The following is a 19,628-nucleotide window of genomic DNA, read 5'->3' as shown; positions in this document are numbered from 1 at the left end:
AAAAAAAAAAAAAAAAACAAACAAACAAACAAACCAACCAACTGTTTCTACAGCAACTTTTTCTTCTTCTTGTGTTTTTGCTTCACATTCATTCCTATTACATACATAAAAGAAGTCTGTTCAACAAAGCAGATTCCTAATCTACCCACATGTTAAGAATTTCACAGATGATACACTTCAATAGACTAACCTTAATACCCTTTAGAGAATTTATATGCCACTAACACAAATCTAGTATTTTAAAGAACCAAAGTGTTACAACATTCAAGATGAGCTATAATTTTCAAAGGAATTAGTTGAGAATCAAAGATTAGAGAATGATTCGACTTGTTAGTAATGACAAAGGTCCTTTTATTTATATGGAGATTACAATAAACCGAATAAGGAAAGTAGGGTAACGCTGACTAAGCTTCCCTATCTACAAGAAACCGAATAAGGAAAGTACGATAATGCTGACTAAGCATCCCTATCTACAAGACTTACTACGATAAGTAAGACTTAATTACTATGGTAAACAAGACTTAACCAAAGTAAAAAATAAAACTAACTACGGTCATCTCAACACTCCCCCTCAAGTTGGTGCAAATATATCGTACATGCCCAACTTGGAGACAAGAGGATGAAATGCCTTACAATGAATAGCCTTGGTAAACACATCAGTTAACTGATTTGCAGTGCTGACAAAGGGAATGCATACTGTCCCTTAGTCAAGCTTCTCTTTGATGAAGTGTCTATCAATCTCAATATGCTTGGTCCTATCATGTTTGACAGGGTTGTGGGCGATGCTGATGGCTACCTTGTTATCACAATACAGACGCATAGGACCTTCAACATTAACTCTGAGATCACACAGTAGGCTCTTAAGCCAGGCCAACTCACAAATCCCTTGAGCCATTACGCGATATTCAGCTTCAGCACTTGACCGAGATACAATGGATTGTTTTTTTCTATGCCAAGTAACAAGGTTCCCTCTAAGGAAAGTACAAAACCCAGCCATAGGTCTCCGATCATCAATAGATCCAGCCCAGTCAGCATTAGTATAGGCTTCGATCTTCAAATGACCTTGATTAGAATACGGAATTCCCTTTCCAATAGCGGATTTCAAGTATCAAAAGATCTGATACATAGCTTCAAGGTGAGGTGTCCTAGCATCATGAAGAAATCGACCAACAATACCAGCAACTTAGGCAATATTAGGCCTAGTGGGAGACAGGTAGATCAGGCAGCCAACAAGTCTCTAGTACTGTTCTTTATCAACAGAGTCCCCCACTCTACTGCTCAGCTTATGATTAACCTCCATAGGGGCATCTGCAGGCTTACACCGAAGCATACATGTTTCACTAAGGAGATTCAGAACATATTTCCTTTGGGAAATAAATATACCTCTGCTAGATCTAGCTACTTCAATCCCAAGGAAATACTGAAGAGGTCCTAGGTCCTTAGTCTCGAACTCTGCTGCTAGTAAGGCCTTCAGATTGAAGATCTCCTCATCATTGTTACCAGTAATCACAATATCGTCAACATAGACAATCAGAGCAATGACCTGGTTACCTTGCACCTTTGTGAACAGGGTGTGATCTGTTTGACTCTATTTGTATCCAAAGCTGATCGTAGCTTTCATAAACCAGCCAAACCATGCCCTGGGAGACTACTTGAGACCGTATAATGACTTCTTCAACTTATAAACACATCCAGCAGTGGAGGGAGTGGCAAAACCAGGAGGAACATCCATATAGATTTCCCCTTCAAGATCTCCATTTAGGAACGCATTTTTAATATCCAACTTTTGAAGATTCCATACCAGATTTGCAGCAACAGACAGCAATGCCCTGATAAAGTTCATCTTTGCAACTGGGGCAAAGATTTCCTGGTAATCAATCCCGTAGGTTTGGGTGAAGCCCTTAGCCACTAAGCGTGCCTTGTACTGTTCAACTGCCCCATAAGCCTTTTGCTTGACTGTGAAAACCCACTTGCACCCAACTAACTTCTTTCCTTAAGGAGGAAGAACCAGTTTCCAGGTACCATTTTTATCTAAGGCCCAGAATTTCCTCAACCATTGCAGCCTTTCACTTTGGATCATTTATGGCTTCCTTCCAACCCTGTGGAGTAGACACAAAAGAAAAAGAAGAAACAAAGGCCCTATAGGAGGGAGATAAGGATGTATAAGAAACAAAATGAAAGATAGGATGCTTGGTGCAGGAACGAACTCCTTTTCTAACAACAATAGGGAGATCGTCCACTGTAGGAGCAATAAGAACAATATCAAGTACGGGAGGCTCAGAGGAAGCAACAGGTACATTATCAATTATAGGAGACGTATTAGCTAATACTGGCGGATCTGATGGAGGTGCCGAAGAAGGGTAGGGCTGGTTACCAATGGTATCTTGCTCCTTGGGCCTCCGAGTGTAAGTGGTCACATCTCTTACAAGCTGATCTGGTGGCTCCCCCTGAATAGATGGCATACCCTGAAGAGGAGTCATATCAATAACAAAAGGAGGCTCTTCCTCAAGACTCTCCCCCTGAAGAGGTGACGTGAAATACGCCTCAGACTCATGAAAAGTGACATCCATGGTGACATACAAACGGCGAGTAGGTGGGTGATAACACTTATACCCCTTTTGAGAAGCCGAGTAACCCAGGAAGACACACTTTAGAGCCCATGGATCAAGCTTGGATCTTGATGGAGAGGAATTATGAGCAAAGTAGACACAACCAAAACTCGAGGGGGAAGACTCGAAACAATGGTAGGATCAAGGAGAAAGGAAATAAGGGGCTTAAAATTGAGGACACTAGAAGGAACCCAGTTAATAAGGTGGGCAACAGTAAGAACGGCATCGCCGAAGAGGTTTTTAGGGACACCATTTGCAAACAATAGAGCCCGGGCATCATTAAGGAGATGACGGTTTTTTCGCTCAAGGATCCCATTTTTTTCAGGTGTCCGAACACGAGATGTCTAGGAAAGAATACCCTGAGAATCAAGGTATTGCTAAAACACACCATCTATATACACAGTGCCATTATCACTATAAAGAACTCGTATAATGGCATTAAATTGAGCACGAAGCATGGCATGGAAGGATTTGAAACAAGAGAAGGCATCATACTTATTATGCAAAAGATAACCCATGTCAGACGAGTATAATTATCAATAAAAGTAATAAACCAGCGAAAACCATTCCTATCAATTGTCCTAGAAGGACCCCATAAATGGGAATGAAAAATAGAAAAAGGAATATCACTTTCCTTTTCAATAGGAAAGTAAGATGTCCGTGTATGTTTAACAGATTCACATACATCACACTTAAGTTGTTCCAAACCACAATTTTTAATTAAAGCAGAAAATATAATGGCATTAAATTGAGCACGAAGCATGGCATGGAAGGATTTGAAACAAGAGAAGGCATCATACTTATTATGCAAAAGATAACCCATGTCAGACGAGTATAATTATCAATAAAAGTAATAAACCAGCGAAAACCATTCCTATCAATTGTCCTAGAAGGACCCCATAAATGGGAATGAAAAATAGAAAAAGGAATATCACTTTCCTTTTCAATAGGAAAGTAAGATGTCCGTGTATGTTTAACAAATTCACATACATCACACTTAAGTTGTTCCAAACCACAATTTTTAATTAAAGCAGAAAATATGCGACGTAAAATATGAAAAGAAGGATGTCCCAAACGACGGTGCCACTGGTGGAGTTGAGAGGGCGAGCTATCTGAACGGAGAATATGTGCTACCACAGGAGGAGGCACAATCAATGGAGAATCCAAGTAGTAGAGCCCATCACGGACCTGACTATACCTAATCGTTACACCCGTTACCAGATCCTGAAAAAGGCAATGAGTAGAAAAAAATGAACGGAACAATTCAACTCCTTAGTTAAACAATATATGGAAAGCAGATTAGCACATAATTTAGGAACATGCAAAATAGATAGAAGAGAAATAGTAGAGGTAAAAGAAATGAATCCTTTACCAGAGATAAGGGACAAGAAACTATCAGCGACACGTACGTTATCCCGACCTAAACAAGGAATATAAGTATGGAAGACCTCATAGCTACTTGTCATGTGATCGGTAGCACTCGAATCAAGTAACTTATAAAGGAGAATGAGAGGTAAAAACAAGGAAACTACTGTTTGAGCAAGGTTGGACACAGGAGGAGTAGGAGAAGTGCCTAGTTGTGTCATTAGTTGCTTGAGGGCAACTTTTTTATTCAGAGAGAACGGCGCAGGAGCAGAGGTACTGTCATTAGACTCGAACAGATGGGCCTGGGGATCTTATTTTCTAGTTTTGATATTACGCCCACCCTTGGGACGACCATGGAGCTTCTAGCATGTTTCCCTAGTAAGGTGACGGTGACCACAATAGTCACACTGAACAGGTTCCCGAGGAAGGGTAGAACCTTAACCAATAGTGCAGACCGAACAGGAACAGTGGAGGGTAGCATAATAAAGTGACGATGATCCTTATAGAGAACCAAGTTATATGCCTGGAAAAGAGTCGGAAAAGTCTCACAACCCAGTATTTGTACCCTGATCTAATCATATTCGGGGTTAAGACCTGTCAGAAAGTCATATACCCGTTCCTTTTCACGCTCTGTCTAAAGTGTACCAGCATCAATAGGGCAAGCCATAAAGACTGGATGATAGAAATAGAGTTGTTGCCAAAGGCTGCATAAGTTGTAATAATACGTAGAGGAGATAAAACTTTCTGAGTGGTGGAATGAACAATACGGCAAATCTCATAGATTTGGGCATAGTTCCTCCCTGAGAATAGGTTTGTTTCACTACATCCCAGAGATCCTTGGCAGAGTTGAACAAGACAAAGCTTGGACTAATAGCAGGCTCCATAGAATTTTTCAGAAAAGACATAACAATGGTATCATTGGCTAACCAGGTGTTAGCAGCGACAGGATCAGTCGGTTGAGGAGTGTCTCCAGCGAGGAAACCAGAGAAGTTGTTCCCACGAATAGTAAGAAGACAGGCATGAGAGTATGAAACCACGTGAGGTAGTTCTGACCATTAAACTTGATGGGTCCAAGATGAAGGGTGGACTGATTACTAGAACGACGTCCATCAGGGGGCTCAGTAGGCACAACAACATCCTTGGCATCATTATTTACAGTAGCCATAGCTTAAAAGAGAGAGAGAAACACGTGGAAAAGGAGAACGGCAACAATAGGCGCAATGTAAGCAGGCAGTGGCAATGATCGCGATAGGCAGCAGAAAGGATAGGGGAGAGAGAGAGAGAGAGGGCGACGACGAGGCATAAGCAGCAGCGAGGTGCGAGCAGGCACGGGCAACAGCAAGGTGCAGGAGTCAGGGCGTCACAACGGCAACGGATGTAGGCGTGGTGAGTTAGGGTTAGGTTTGCATAGAAAGGGGTTTAATCTACCATGCTAGATTAGGAGGAGAGGGTCCCCAATGACGGAGAAGAAAACCAAAAAAAAGAAAAAAGAATTTTAGGGGTTTTGGCTCTGATACCAAGTTAAGAATCAGAGATTAGAGAATGATTCGACTTGTCAATAATGACAGAGGTTCCTTTTTTTTTTATTATTACAATAAACTGAATAAGGAAAGTAGGTTAACGCTGACTAAGCGTCCCTATCTACAAGAAACCGAATAAGGAAAGTAAGATAACATTGACTAAGCGTCCTTAACTACAAGACTTACTACGATAAATAAGACTTAATCACTACGGTAAATAAGACTTAACCAAGGTAAAAAGATAAAACTAACTACGATCATCTCAACAGAATTCCTGTAGAAAAATACCTGAAAGACTTTGCAGCATCAATAAGTTCACCGATGAATACATCATTTGGGAATATCTGGAAATGTAGCAGTATACCGTCAATAACCATCCAGAGAAACTGTAAGAATAGCATTTAACTAATTTGATGAGGCAAAAACCTTGATCACCATGAAAGAAAAAATAAAGGAAATATATTTTTCATAACCGCATGAACAGAATATTATAATGTTTTTATTGCAACAATAAATGAATGCATATAACACCAATATTGAGTATGTGCCATAGATACTTTGGCGTAAGGCATTAGTCACTACTGCTTATGAACTGCATTATCGAGTTTTAATATTCAAGAGCCCTCGTCAGCTTCTTTCCTAAAGCTATTGCATTTTTTATCCTCCCACAGGAAGTGCTTTGTATTGAATCTAGAACTTACTAACTTAGTATGACTTTATTTACATATCTTTCAGGAGCAGGACTTCTCTGCAAAGCGAGTATAACAGTTAACAAAAGCCTATTTTGCTCCTCTTCAAAGGGAGTATATCAGTTAACATCAGTTGTGGACAGGCTCTAACCTTTGTCTGATGTTGAAGGTAATGATGGTGATGGTGGCAGTTCCTCTAATGATGGAGATGGAGAGGACTTGAAACTGCAATCAAGATAAAGGTGAGGGCCAGTCCACAAGCATGTACTATGACAGGAGAGATCTTATGATCTATCTATCACAGTCAATGTCACCAACACAACTACCATTCCGATTTTTATGATTGACAGTTCCCTGCTGTACTTATAGAGAGAGTTCATCCATTTACTCAGCATCTCATACCTGTTTGTCAATGAAATATTGTATTGGTACTGATCTTGCTATGTCTAAGAAAAACATTTGATCTCACCAAAAAAGTATGCGTTTGATATCCTCATTCAGATAAACTAATGGGTTTTAAACCTCTAGACAAGCCAATTATATATAATCACAAACTGGGAGAAGATATAAAATACATACGTTCAATTACAGATAAAGAAGAAGAATTTGACAAAGGTCTTAATCATAGAATTAGAATGGGGAGGGGGAAAATGGAGAGGTGCTTTTGGAGTGGTATGTGATCGAGGCATACCAATAAAGCTCAAAGGCAAATTTTATAAGACACTTATAAGATGAGAAATGTTGATTGTTGACGAAGCTGAATGTTGTGCAACAAAGAAAGAATACAACTAGATATAAATATAATAGCTCAAACGAGATATAGATGAGTGGCAAAACTAGAAAAGATTAAATAAGAAATTTAACACATCGAAGTAGTCTAGGAGTGTCTCCAGTATGTGATAAGTTCAAGGTTTAAGATCTCGATCTGACCCCAGGTTTTGCTGGGCCAAAATACCGAGATCTGGCAATATCCGGTATGTTTTCCTTGGTCATCTTGGTGGCCATATGGGCTTTTTAGCCCCTAAAACTTGTCATTTACCCTATTTCAGGCCTTCTAAACACAGTGGAAATCTCAATTCTTAAAAAATAAATGCAAAATGGTACTTTGACTTCGAACCCTATGTATGTAGTCTTCGGACCCTTCACCATTGGCTATTCCACAATAAAAACAAACAATTGACCATTTTTCTATGAAAAAAATGGTTTTAAGTTGTTTTTACCTAAAACTGTACTTGAGAAGAAAAGGATCTCCAAAGGTTGATGACGAAGTGATAATCTCCAATCTCCAAGTGTTAAAGTTGTCAATCTACACTGTAGAGGAGAGATTTGGCAAGAAAGACCACCAAAACTTACATTTTCTTCACAGCAGGGAGAGATAGGTGAGAGATGTCGAGTTATTTCAAGTTGGGTCAAAATTATGTACATACCCCATGTGACTTTGTCTCAAGTCGAGTTGAGACCAAGATCTGGACCGAGATATTACACATTTCATATAGTGTCTATGCTCTCATCTCGCCAAGCCAAAAAAAAGAGTTAATAGTGAGATCTCACCGAGATCTTGAACGATGGAAAGTTGAGGGAGAGTGATCTGAAGTGATTTAGATATTTACAATGAAGGCCATTGAATGCACTGGGAAAAGGAGAGATGGTGTAGATTAAAGGAATTAAAAGAAATGGGGAAGGCAAAAATATTTGCTACTATTTCACCTCAAAGCTCGAATTGTTAGGGAAGGGCAGCGTCAATGTATACATCAACACTCCCTCGCAGGTGTAGGCCAAGATCCCATGGTCCTTGCACGTGGAACTCACTCAGTGTTTCCTTGGTAGAGAACAAACATCGGGAAAACTCTTCCGATGCACTTCCCAGGAGTCAAACACTTGACTTCCCTGCTCTAATACCATGTTCGCTACCGTTTCACCTAAAAGCTTGAATTGTTAGGGAAGGGAAGCGTCAATGTATACATCAACACAAAAATCACCTAGAGAGAAGTAGCGAAGAGATATGGATGCCTTTGGGTTAACAACTAATATGAACTTAGATAGAGTTGAATGGAGAAACAGGATTCGTGTCCCAGACCTTATTTAGTTCGGATAAGGCTATGTTAAGTTGAGTTCTTTAGTTGATAAATACTCTTTGGTGGATGCTGAGAGATATCAGAGCTTTGTTGGGAGGCTAATCTATCACTCACAGAGGCAAAGACTTTCACTTGGAGAGAGGATATAAGCTTCTTCAGTATATGGTGTCATGACATGGAAAGGTCTTTCATTTCGCATAAACACATGGCAACATGCAAGTAAAAGACTATAGAGATGCTGATACAACTATTTAATCACTAAAGGGATATCTACCTCAAGGTATTCCATTCCTAGTGGCAACATTAGTGACAACCTTAGTGACGTAAACAATAAAAAACAGTCAAAACTACAAAATCTGAAGCGGATGCATAGTTAGAGTTATCGGAAAGAATTGGAGTTCAGTACTCAAGGACAAGCTGGACATGAGAAATACAAATGCACCAGCTTGAGGAGTGGTGAGAATATACTGTATTCTAAGGGCAGCCTTCTTATACTTTACTTTTGTTGCACCACTGGTATAAGCCACGCATATTATACAAATGGACATGTGGAAGCCAACTCTACAGAGCCTAGACCCAAATCTGCAGTCAGCTGTATCTTTGTTAGGTATTACTATTAATGCATCCTCAAAATGTTAACCACAAAGGTTTAACTACAGTGGAAAGTGAAATAAGGTGTATTTTTTCCTTTTACTAAAATTAGGTCGCTTTTTTTCTTTTTCTCTTCTTTTATGATTAGTAATTAGAAAAAAGTATAAATAAAAGTGTATAAAAAGTTCAGTGAAGCAATCCTCCATAGGTGAAGTATCTCTATGTATAATATCTTCACCAAGCAAGGCACATCATCCTCCATTTGTTAAGGTATCACAGAAACTTATTGCCCAACTCTGACAGCTTTCTTTAGTGCAATCTAACCAGCAAGTTTCCAAGGGATAGTCTTCATCAAGTTGCCTTTCCACCTCCAAGGCCAACAAACATACCCTTAAAGATTTTAAAGTTTTTCAGAAGAGCTTCCAAAACTACCAGTTCCATTAAAATTATGTCACTCTATAGACCCCAAAGCTCTTCAATAATCTCACACCATAAATACTTCTAAAACACTAAGTGGAAGGTCTACAGGAGCATAACAATTGAGATTCTGCTTGGACTTGGACAATCCTTTTCTTCCCCAAGGAGAGTTTTAAAGTTCTAACAAAATAACTGCTAAAACAGAGTCACGAAGAATATGAATCCATTCCCTTTAGCAGGCTCCTTTTTAAGGCTGAAATACTTTGGAAGTTTTTTATATGCTGGAAATTGTTTAAATAGTTCAGAAAGCTAAATAAAAAGCAATTAGGAGGGCACCGTTCGTAACTAGATATTGGGTTCAAGGCCTTCATTCACTGAACAAGTTATTAGAAGTTACACCAACATAACCCAAGTACCTGGTAGGAGTTGTTCTAAGGTAGATGCAAGGGCTATCAGGGTTGCTCACAGCATTTAAAGAGGACGGACTTCAGCGCAATGGTAAGGTTGCTCCATTGTAACGTAGTGGTTGCAGGCTCAAGTCACGAAACAGGGGTAAGGCTGTGTACATTATGACCCTCCCCAGACGCTGCAGTGGCAGGATCCTCGTGCACTGCATACGCCCTTTATGTACTTTAACAGAGGGATAACTCAGAATTGAGAATTTTCTTCATGATGGCTAAAATATAACTCCATCTGTGCCTCTCACTTTTATATAATATTATATGAAAGGTGTTCGTGTTTCATCATACTTATGTACGTTGCAAGTTCCTTTCTGTTCAAGTGTTTGTCATGTTTCTTTAAAGGATGTTCTTTTGTTATTTGTTAGCTAAATTAAATTGCCACGGTGACCGCCATGGTATCTCATTTTATTTAAGAAATACATGGTGATAAAGAGTTTTCACATTTCAGGAGTCGAAATACCTCTACATTCTTTAACTCCATAGTCCCATCAAAAACTTCTATTAATAACTCATGTTCCTGTCTTGATGGCTCACTGTTCTCCATCTTCTGTTGGCAAGCTAAGTCCTCTGAGATTGGAATGAATGTCGTCAGAGACAACCTGATATAATTTCCTTCGAAGTCAATGATCTTCAGACCTGTCATTGTGTCTTCAATCTGTTGATTTGCTTCAACCCTAAAACACAAGAGCAAATGAACATGTTGTAGAAAATCCATGTAAACAGAATATTAATTTCCGTAAATGAATCATTACCTTCTAAAAATGGATTCAAGATCCTGCAAAGTGCTTAAAGCAATTTTTTTCTTCTCAATCTGATGATCAAGTTCCCAAATCTGAAAAGTATAGAAAACAGAATCATAATCTTCTAAGATGGTGTTAGATAGCATAAAGAATTACAAGAAAGCAATACTAATAAACTAGGAGAAGCTGGTACAGAAAGATGAAAGAACAACAAAAAGCATGTCAATGTGTATCAAAAAAAAAATATATCTATAAAAGGCATTTTTACTATGAAGACTTGATCACTGCTAGGACCAGGAGGCAACTATATATGTTTTTTCCCATTTCAGTGTATGAGTTGCTGTTTCTGTACCCCTATCTGCTGCAGTATGCAGTTCTCCTAGGACATCTGGATGTCTTTGCAGCCAAGTGGACCATTTGGGACAAGAGGTGAAATCCTCTTGACTCCTGAAGAATCTTCTGTATGGCCTTTACTAGGTAGATAAAGTTTGAATTATATGTTACATCTTGAAGGATTATGGAGGGATAAAAGTGGATGAATTTTTTCCATGAAGTAGCAGTTTGTTACTAATAGTTATATAGTCAAGTTTTGTACTCTGGAGGCCATTAATGTGTTCTTGTTTTCCTTTCACCCCTGCCCGGTGTAACTTTTTCAAACAAGAATTCAATACAATTTCCCCATTAGTAAAATTAGTTCCACACATAAGACCTTTTTCCTTTTTTAAGAAAGAAGTGAAACAGGAAGGGGGAAAGTAAAAGAAGGAAAGAAAATTCCAAACCTCAATATTATAGTCTTCAGGTGCCTTAATGTTTTTGTTGGCTTCAGATATTGAGCACCCAATATGTTCATTCCCTTGTAGCTTTTGCAGACCCTAGGGAATAAGTATAGAAGCTTTAGTAATTGAGGAGTACATCAACCACATTGTCAATTAATTCTATATAGTACAAGAATAGGGTAAAGTAAATATAAACAAATGACAGATTCATTAGACAAGTGAAAAAGAACAACAATCAACAATTCTGGTATGTAATTCCATTTTATTTTTCCCATATCAAACTTACCGACCATTTGATTCATTTTCAAGGTCAAATCGATGAGTTGGCAAAATGTAGGATTATCCCATCACCCTATCCAAAAGAAGGAAACCCAGATGCACAATATTAAGCAAGAATAAAATAGTTTGTCCAAGTCATCTAATGCTCAAGAAGACAAGTTTTCTTAGAGAATCTCTAGGCCAAATGTTTTGCAGTCCTTTGGTTCCTGACAGGTGTGGCCCAGGTTAGAGGGTATTGTTGCCCATTGTCTTTATGCACCCTTCTTTCTTTTCAAGAAAATCATCTAGCCAATCATCCATCATCATCATCATCATCATCACCACCACATAAAACTATAATGATAATAATACTAGCAGTAGTAGTAATAATAACTAAGTAGAATGAATGTGGAGTATATGTTGTGTAACTTTAGTCACACTACAATGGATAATGAAATGGTGAAGACTAAGGAGAGAGAGAGGTACTGCAAGTGATAATTTTAAGTATCTAGGGTCAATCATAAATAAAGAAGGTGATATAGAGGATGATGTTTCACAATGGATTAAAGTGGGGTGGATGAAGTGGATAGGTGGGTCCGGGTTGTTGTGTGAGCAATGTATTCCTTTAAAGCTTAAAGGAAAGTTCTATAGGACAGTCGTTAGAACAGCTATGATGTACGGGGCAGAATGTTGGGCAGTTAGGAAGTGTCATATCGATAAACTATGAGTAACAAAGATGAGGATGCTAAGATGGATGAGCAGCAAAACTAGGAAAGACAAAGTAAAAAATGACCATAAAAAATGTCGTACCTGGTGCATGAGGCTCCCGCATGTGCGAGGTCCGAGGAGGCGAGAACTACGCAGCCTTACCCCAAGAATTTCAAGAGAATATTACGACAAAGTAACGAATGACCATATTAGGGTTAATTTGGGAGTTGCCCCAATTCATGATAAGCTCTGAGAAAGCCGTTTGGGGTGATATGGCCATGTTCAACGGAGGCCTGGGGACGAGTCAACAAGTAGGAATGATCTAATTCAGATTGAAGGAGCTAAAAGAGCTAGGGGCCAACCCAAAATGACCATAGGAGTAGTGAGAGAGACATGCATAGTTTAGGTCTTATCCCAAGTATGACCTCGAATAGATCCGATTGGAGGGCTCGAATCCATGTAGAGGATCCCATTTAGGTGTGTTTTTACCAATTATTATGTCTATTTTTCTTTTGTTGCCTTTGTTCAGATCCATGTAACCAACCCCATTTAGTAGGGATAAGGCTGAGTTTTTCTTTTGTTTGTTATTAGTAATAATAACCATGATAACAATGATGATACTGTACAGTTCAGTTTTGAAACTTCCACACATATAATTTACAAGGGAATACCTGCAACTCAATGAGCTCCAATAAGTGATTCAACCTGTCAAGATCACTCTCCAATTGAGTGGAATCTGCAAACAAACAGGAAAATACATTACTACAGGAAAAAATAAACACAAAACAAATGACGATGCTATGACCAACTCACCTTTGATATAGATTTTGGTCAGAACATCAAGTTCGTTAGAGATCTTCGCATTTTCAGCTTCCACCAGTTTTAGCTCTTCCGTTGCATTTTCCAAATAGGCATCTATATCAAATTATCAATACATAAACAAATTCTGACAGATAGAACGCACAAATGTAGAAAATAAAAGAGAAAAACATCTTTGGGAATAAAAAGATAGACCAAGTGGACATGAAGAGATTATTCAGAAACTTAATTCTCTTGATATTGCTACTCAAATGAAGAAAAAAAAAGTATATGAGCAGAAGAAAAATAAAATTGCATAGATTTCTTACCCAATTCTTCAGGTCCTAAGGAATCAAAACCCAACAACTCAGAAGTAATTTGCTTCATTGAATTCTAAAAATATTTCAAAAGAAGAATCATAAGAAACAACAAAAAAAAAAATGAAAACGAAGAGCAACAAACTTACTACTTAGCTTACCCCAAGATGGAGAACACAATCTTCCATTAATTTCTCCAAATCTGTAGGGGCCATTTCGGAAATATCTTTGGAGCTTGTGTGAATTTCTGAGAGCTTTTTCATTCGACTAAGCAGAAAGAAAAATCAAATCAACAATAAGTGAATGCTAGCAGAAAATCGAAAGTGAGGGTTTAAAGAGATTCAAAGTTAACATCTGAATCGAACCTTCTGATGGTCTCGATATCGAGTGACTGTTCGGAGGAGGAAAGGTTTTCCCTCTGGTCTCCCATCTCGTTACACTGTTGAGCGTCTTCTGCGTTCATTTTCTTCTGATTTTTTTGGGGACTTTGCCAGTATCTGACTTCTCATACGAGCTTTTGAACCTAATCCAATGAGCGCGAAAGAGGAGTATAAAAGAAGGGTAGTTTTGGAAAAGCGCATAGCTACCCAATCTACCCCTACATCCCGTATTACTAAAATCCCTACTACTATTTTGATACCGCTTTGATTTTTTATTTTTTTCTAGGCGAGAGAACCTTGCTGGTTGTGCATAAAACACTAGACCAGAAAGCCAATGAGAGGGTGTGTAAGAGTATATTCAACACACCATAGGGGGCAGCAAGATCTTTTCGCACCCTACATACTCTGGGCGTTTCATGCACCAAATTGACATTTCTTTTTTTTTTCTTTCTTTTTTGGATGGTTGTATGGGGTGAACGGATCAAGTTTACATACGAGAATGTTTCCGTACGTCTCTTATCCGTGGATTTAAAATCTATTAAATGAAGAGAAAGAAAATTGATTCTAAATCCACGGATTAGGGTCATTCTCAAACATTCTTGTACGTGAACCTGATCCACTCTCTTATATGGGTTGGGGCCCTGGGGTTCCAGCCATAATGGTCGATTCGGGTCAATTTAGCTCAGACCAATCCCAATTAAGTCGAGACGTCGTAGCTTCATCCATAAGGCTACTTATCCCTTTTTTTTATTTATTTTCTTTTCCTATATTATCTCTCTTCATATATAATCCCTATTTTCTCTCATCTCTCTACCGTGCACACAACATATGGTCTTCCGTTTCCTTATCTCACAAGTTCGTTTTTAGTGCGAGTTCTCTTAAATTCATCGGATCTGTTTCTTAAACGACAAGATATTGTTGTGCATCGCCAGTGGTTGTTATAACGAGATTGCCATAAAGGCATCCTTCTATTCAAACCTCAACTTGTTTGATAATATCCGTCCTCCCAAAATGTAGTGTTTTTCTCCGCCCCGATGGTGTCAACTCCCCTGCCTCAGTACGTGGCTTGTTATCTTTTCATTTTCTTTTTCCTGTTCTCTTCGTCTACCTCCACTCCCACCTCTCCTCCACAGTAGATTTGCACTTTGCATCATATTTTCTTGTGTTTCTTGCTCCGATCTACAATGTTGAAAGACTAGGTAAAAGACATGACTTGGTCATCAATCATTGGTGTCTTAGAGTCAAATATGACTCGGTCTTTTTTCCCAAGTTTGTATAAACTTGGCAAGTCTAGCTAGTCATTTTTCAAATCTTTTGTAATTGAGTTGATTGTTGAGTAAATAAATCAATAAATGTAAATCTTCTCTCTCTCTCTTCAACTTTCAAAAATGATTTCTTTCAAAATTATTTTTAGAATTTAGACGATAAAAAATTCATTGCTCGCATTTTACTATTTTTAATTCATTAGTGGACTTCGATTGAGGTAAACATTTTTGTTACTTGGACAACAAAACAACAATGACGTTTATGGCTTTTGACTTTGTTTTTTTCTTCGATTTGTTAATGCAATCTAGCATAGAGTTCTTTATTAGTATTTATACTCATTATAATGATGCTCACCATTGTTCAATCCTTGGTTGCCTCATTTTTATACTTTCTCACACACACACACATATAATTTTTGTTGGTAATATATACATATACATATATATATATATATATATATAATTTATGGGCAAGAGAACACTCAAATACTAGCGCAGGTATATGCCAATGGTGTGGCCAAGGGCACATAGAAGCATCTATAACGCCCTGTAAGGCAGAGGCAACATAGTCTTTCCGTGCTTGCTATGTCTAGGCGTTTTTTGTGCTAGTAGGTTACATAGCATATTTTCTCCCTTAATTTATACATATTTATTAGAGTTAAAAAAAAAAATGTGAGTTACACTGACTAGGTTTGACCAGGTCTAATCACTTAGTTTTCTAAATGATGAGTCAAGTCAAAAACCTGATTTTCCAACCATGCAATTTAGGTGAAAACAAATGGATCTGATCCTTTGAAAATATTCATAACTATCCCATTTTTCTAAAAATAGTGTTTAGCCCTCTAGGTTACAATTGTCCTCCCATACAAATGTAAATTAAGGGAAATAAACTCATCATCTGTATAGGGTTATGTTTAATGTAAATTCCAACCAATGACAATGAATCTAAATTTTTTAGAAGTAATTTTAAGTTTTAAATGATATTATAGAAGTGCTTCAAGGCGCTAAGAGAAATGATGGATAAACACCTTATACTCTTAAAACCTGTGAAAATTTCATTGATATATTTTCCATAACCCAAGTGTGAGAGCAAGAGGTTTTCTTCAGACTGGATAGGGTCGATTGTGACATGAGGTCTCAATTAATAAGGAATAGCCACTTGGATTGATGTCAAGAACTCATAATTGCACCCAAGAAAAAAAACCCAACCATTATTAACTCTATTCCTAACTGATCCAATCGAAAGTCAAGTTCACGTTAGGTTGCAGTCTAAGGAAGATGTTAGGTACCTTGGTCCATTTGGATAAGTTGGACTTCAATCATAGGTATGTTAGATCATGGAATTGAAAGAGAACGAAAGAAGAGACTCACCTCTATCCAACAGCGTTGCATGGTTAGTATACTGAATTAATTAATTATACAACACTCTAAGATTTATGCAAAATATCATTCTATAAATAATAATAAAAAAAAAAAAGAGCAAAATTTCAAACATAGAAAATGATTAATAACATGTTGAAAATTACAAAAACTTCAATGTGCATATGAACATAGCATATAGATATCTAAAACGTGGAAGTTAGACCTAAAACACATGTTGAAGGTATAAAACATCATAATCAGAGAAATAAAATGATACAAATCAAAATAAAAACTTAAGAAATTCATGCTTATGTGAAAGGACGCTAATAACCCTTAGACATAAGAATGACCTTTTTTTTTTTTGGTGAATTAATAAATGCATTAAAAGAAAGGGGAGGGAAAATATATCCCCTAAGGAAGATTACAAACCCTATAAGGGTAACCAAAGTCCAAAAGGACAGCAACCAAAGCTCAGGGAGCTTGAGGAGTGGAAAAACAGCACCAGGCCCACAAGGGCAAAAACAAGAGCCGAAAGCCCAACAACTTACAATTCAAAAGCCCACATGGGCTGAATAGGAACCCAGAAGCCCAAGAAGGAGGAAAGGCAAACTAGGAAATTTGGAGGTATGGTTCCACCATGCCCTACCAACAAGTCTCGACTTCAACTTCTAGCCGTCTAGACGTGAATCGGAGTTTTGGCAAAAAAGGCAGGCACGATAGCAGGGAGCTGGCCTTGCGGAGGGCCACAACCAAGAGAGAATTTGGCCTCGCGGACTAGACAGTCGCGAAGGGGGATGCCGGCCTTTCGAAGGGCGTCACTGAGGCAGTTGTCGGTCGAGCATGACTGGCAACCATGCGGGTTACAAACGTGCACAGAGCTCTCCAAAATCACCGGGACAACGTTGGTCTGCCATGGATCAAGAAGAGAGCATGTCTAGGTTAGAAGCACCGAAGCACACTCGAACAATGCAACGACTCAAGGATGAGCACCAACAGACCCAGCAAGAGTCGACGGAGGGGAGGAGGAGCTAATGAGTCGTTTCAGGAGCAGGTCAGAGCAATGGACGGCAACTTAATTCTGCTCAAACAAAGCAGTAACTTGAGGAAGGGAAACGATAGGCCTAGAGCTCGCCGGGGGAAGAAGGAGCCAGTGATTCCAGCAGGGAGGGTCAAGAGGATCCCGGCAAGACCATCATCAGATCAGAGACTGGAGTGGAAAGAAGGGGAGGCAGCTAGGGTGGATCGCGACCTCCCGGACATGTGAGACCGAAAAAGAAGAAGAAAAGGTTCAAAGGAAGAGGGTGAAGAAGAAAAGGAAGGAGAGCAGAGGATGAGAGAAGAAGAAGAGGAAGGAGGGGGGGAGGGGGAGGGGGAGGGAGAGGGGCGGAGCAGCCCGGCAGGAGGCCAGGTTGCTCCAAGTGGCAGCACTGATAGGGTCCCTGTTGTTCTCGCAAGCGTTAGGTCAGAGTGAGAGGTTTTCGAAATTAGTTTGTCCGACATGAGAATGACCTTGGGAATGACCCTATACAGAAAGCCATTGGTGAAAACCATAAAATGGAATAAAATTGATAAGAACAAAAATCAACAGTTTATAAAAGTAAATCCAGTGGTAAAATTTGAAGCTTGGAAATAGATGTGAAACCATCTACTAAATAGAGAAATAAAAAGAAAAAGAGTCAAAGGTCTTACAAAATTTCGGAAAATCATGGTAGAAAAGTGAGAGATAGTAAATAATGACAAAAAAATATGTAAATAGAAACCTTATTGAACTTTTTCAGATTGATCCACTGGATCACTCCTGAATCAGTAACGAATCAGAATTGGAATCTAATTCGGGGTTAACTGATCAGAATCGGCTGATTTCCCCTTATATGATTCCAATTGTCAGACCATGTATACGAGTGGATCTTTGTATATTTATTATTTATACATAAATTTGGATTGGGTTTTTCTTAAGTTACGATAAAGGGGAATCCCTTGACTGTGGCTTTCAGATATCACGCAACAAAGGAGGGTATTATCTTCATCCAATAAAGAGTGTTTTAGCACCCTAGGATTTTAGCCGAAGCCTACACTACAAATGTAGGAAAACTTCCCCTCATAATCCTGGTGTTGTCTACACCTGGTTCTTATTCCAAAAAAATTATTAGATTTGTTTTTTAAGGGGGTTTTCTTTACTTTGGAAATTGATAGACTTTTTTTGGACAGTTACTATCACTCCCCTACACTTGAGATTATATTTACTGATACTCCCTTACATTCTTACTTTTACCTCTCCTTCTTTCCTGCTCTTCTAAAATGCCCAAGTTATCACTTCTTTTCACCATTCAATCGGTTGATCCTCTCTCTCTCTCTTCACTTCTTTTTATTTTTTTCCATACTCTCTCTCTCTCTCTCTCTCTCTCTCTCTCTCTCTCTCTCTCTCTCTCTCCTCCTTCAAACGGAATGTAACTTTGCAAGATAGCTTTCCTCCCTCTCTCCCTCCTCCCTCGCCTAGCCCAAATTGTTTTATGATGAAAGAATAAATTATGTCCGAATTATTGAACGTGCAATATGATCCTCACAGATAGCCCAGGATCAATATGCTAACACTACCCTACTCATTCTCTAAGCTGGGTATGCATTTTGTTATGGCAAAAATACGCTATCATCGGGGGTGTGCCGCACAAGCCGAACGGGTAGCAAGTGCAGCGAAAGGCGCCAATTCAAGCCCATAGTAACGGTTTGGGCCTGACTGAGCTACCTATCCGGTTTGAAGCATAGTTATTTAATTCAGATTCAAGAATTATTCAAATGAAGAACTATTTGGAATAATTCGTTTTACTAATTCAACGATTCGGTCAAAATATTGGTCAAAAAAGCGGGGAGAGTAAAATTCGGATTCGAAAATTATTCGTTCATAAAAATAAAAAGTGAACAAAAAATTCGGATGTTATTTTTAATATATGTAACATTTGTTTCATATTATCTATCAATTATCATATGTACATAACATACAAATGACATAAAAATAAAATTTTAAAATAAAAAAATATATATTTAGTTTTTTTTTTTTCCTTTAAACTCATTTCTTATTACTTAAATAATTGAATCGGAGAGAGAGAGAGAGAGAGGGGACTGAGGAAAAATTAAATTGGACCCACGTCAACCACTATGCATGTTGACCTAGAGAGAGAATAACGGCTAGAAGATTTAGTCAAACCAGAATGAGGTGAGAGATATTTTTTGTAGAAGAGTGAGATTACCTTAGGAAAGATAAGTTTTGTCGGTTTTTATTAAAATAAGAATAATAGTAAC

At 38.4% G+C, this 19,628-nt stretch overlaps 2 protein-coding genes across 6 annotated transcripts in view; one reads left to right on the top strand and one right to left on the bottom strand.

The window, feature by feature from the left end:
* Window positions 1-13,845, bottom strand: part of LOC122091467 — a 30,825-nt gene extending 16,980 nt beyond the window's left edge. For all 4 annotated transcript variants that reach the window (XR_006143944.1, XR_006143943.1, XR_006143942.1 and 1 more), the window contains exons 1-9: window positions 13,690-13,845; window positions 13,486-13,591; window positions 13,337-13,400; window positions 13,023-13,124; window positions 12,881-12,945; window positions 11,247-11,339; window positions 10,480-10,559; window positions 10,188-10,401; window positions 5,783-5,838 (exon numbers count right to left, since the gene is read on the bottom strand). Coding sequence is in view for 1 of the 4 variants with exons in the window: in XM_042661437.1 (XP_042517371.1) it covers window positions 5,783-5,838; window positions 10,188-10,401; window positions 10,480-10,559; window positions 11,247-11,339; window positions 12,881-12,945; window positions 13,023-13,124; window positions 13,337-13,400; window positions 13,486-13,591; window positions 13,690-13,787 (878 nt within the window). In the remaining 3 variants the exon portion in view is untranslated. The remainder of the gene's footprint in view (window positions 1-5,782; window positions 5,839-10,187; window positions 10,402-10,479; window positions 10,560-11,246; window positions 11,340-12,880; window positions 12,946-13,022; window positions 13,125-13,336; window positions 13,401-13,485; window positions 13,592-13,689) is intronic.
* The window catches only part of LOC122091468 (oleoyl-acyl carrier protein thioesterase 1, chloroplastic-like), an 18,374-nt gene continuing 10,724 nt past the window's right edge, over window positions 11,979-19,628 (top strand). The window contains exon 1 of one of the 2 annotated variants that reach the window (XM_042661439.1): window positions 11,979-11,983. The gene's annotated coding sequence lies outside the window, so the exon portion shown is untranslated. Of the gene's footprint in view, window positions 11,984-19,428; window positions 19,445-19,628 lie in introns of those variants that run through there. The other variant, XM_042661438.1, reaches the window with a different exon arrangement.

The sequence above is a fragment of the Macadamia integrifolia genome, chromosome 10 (assembly GCF_013358625.1).
Source record: "Macadamia integrifolia cultivar HAES 741 chromosome 10, SCU_Mint_v3, whole genome shotgun sequence".
In the NCBI taxonomy this organism is placed as follows: Eukaryota; Viridiplantae; Streptophyta; class Magnoliopsida; order Proteales; family Proteaceae; genus Macadamia; species Macadamia integrifolia.
Note: the sequence above shows the minus strand (reverse complement) of the source record. Positions and strands in the feature narration are given on the sequence as shown.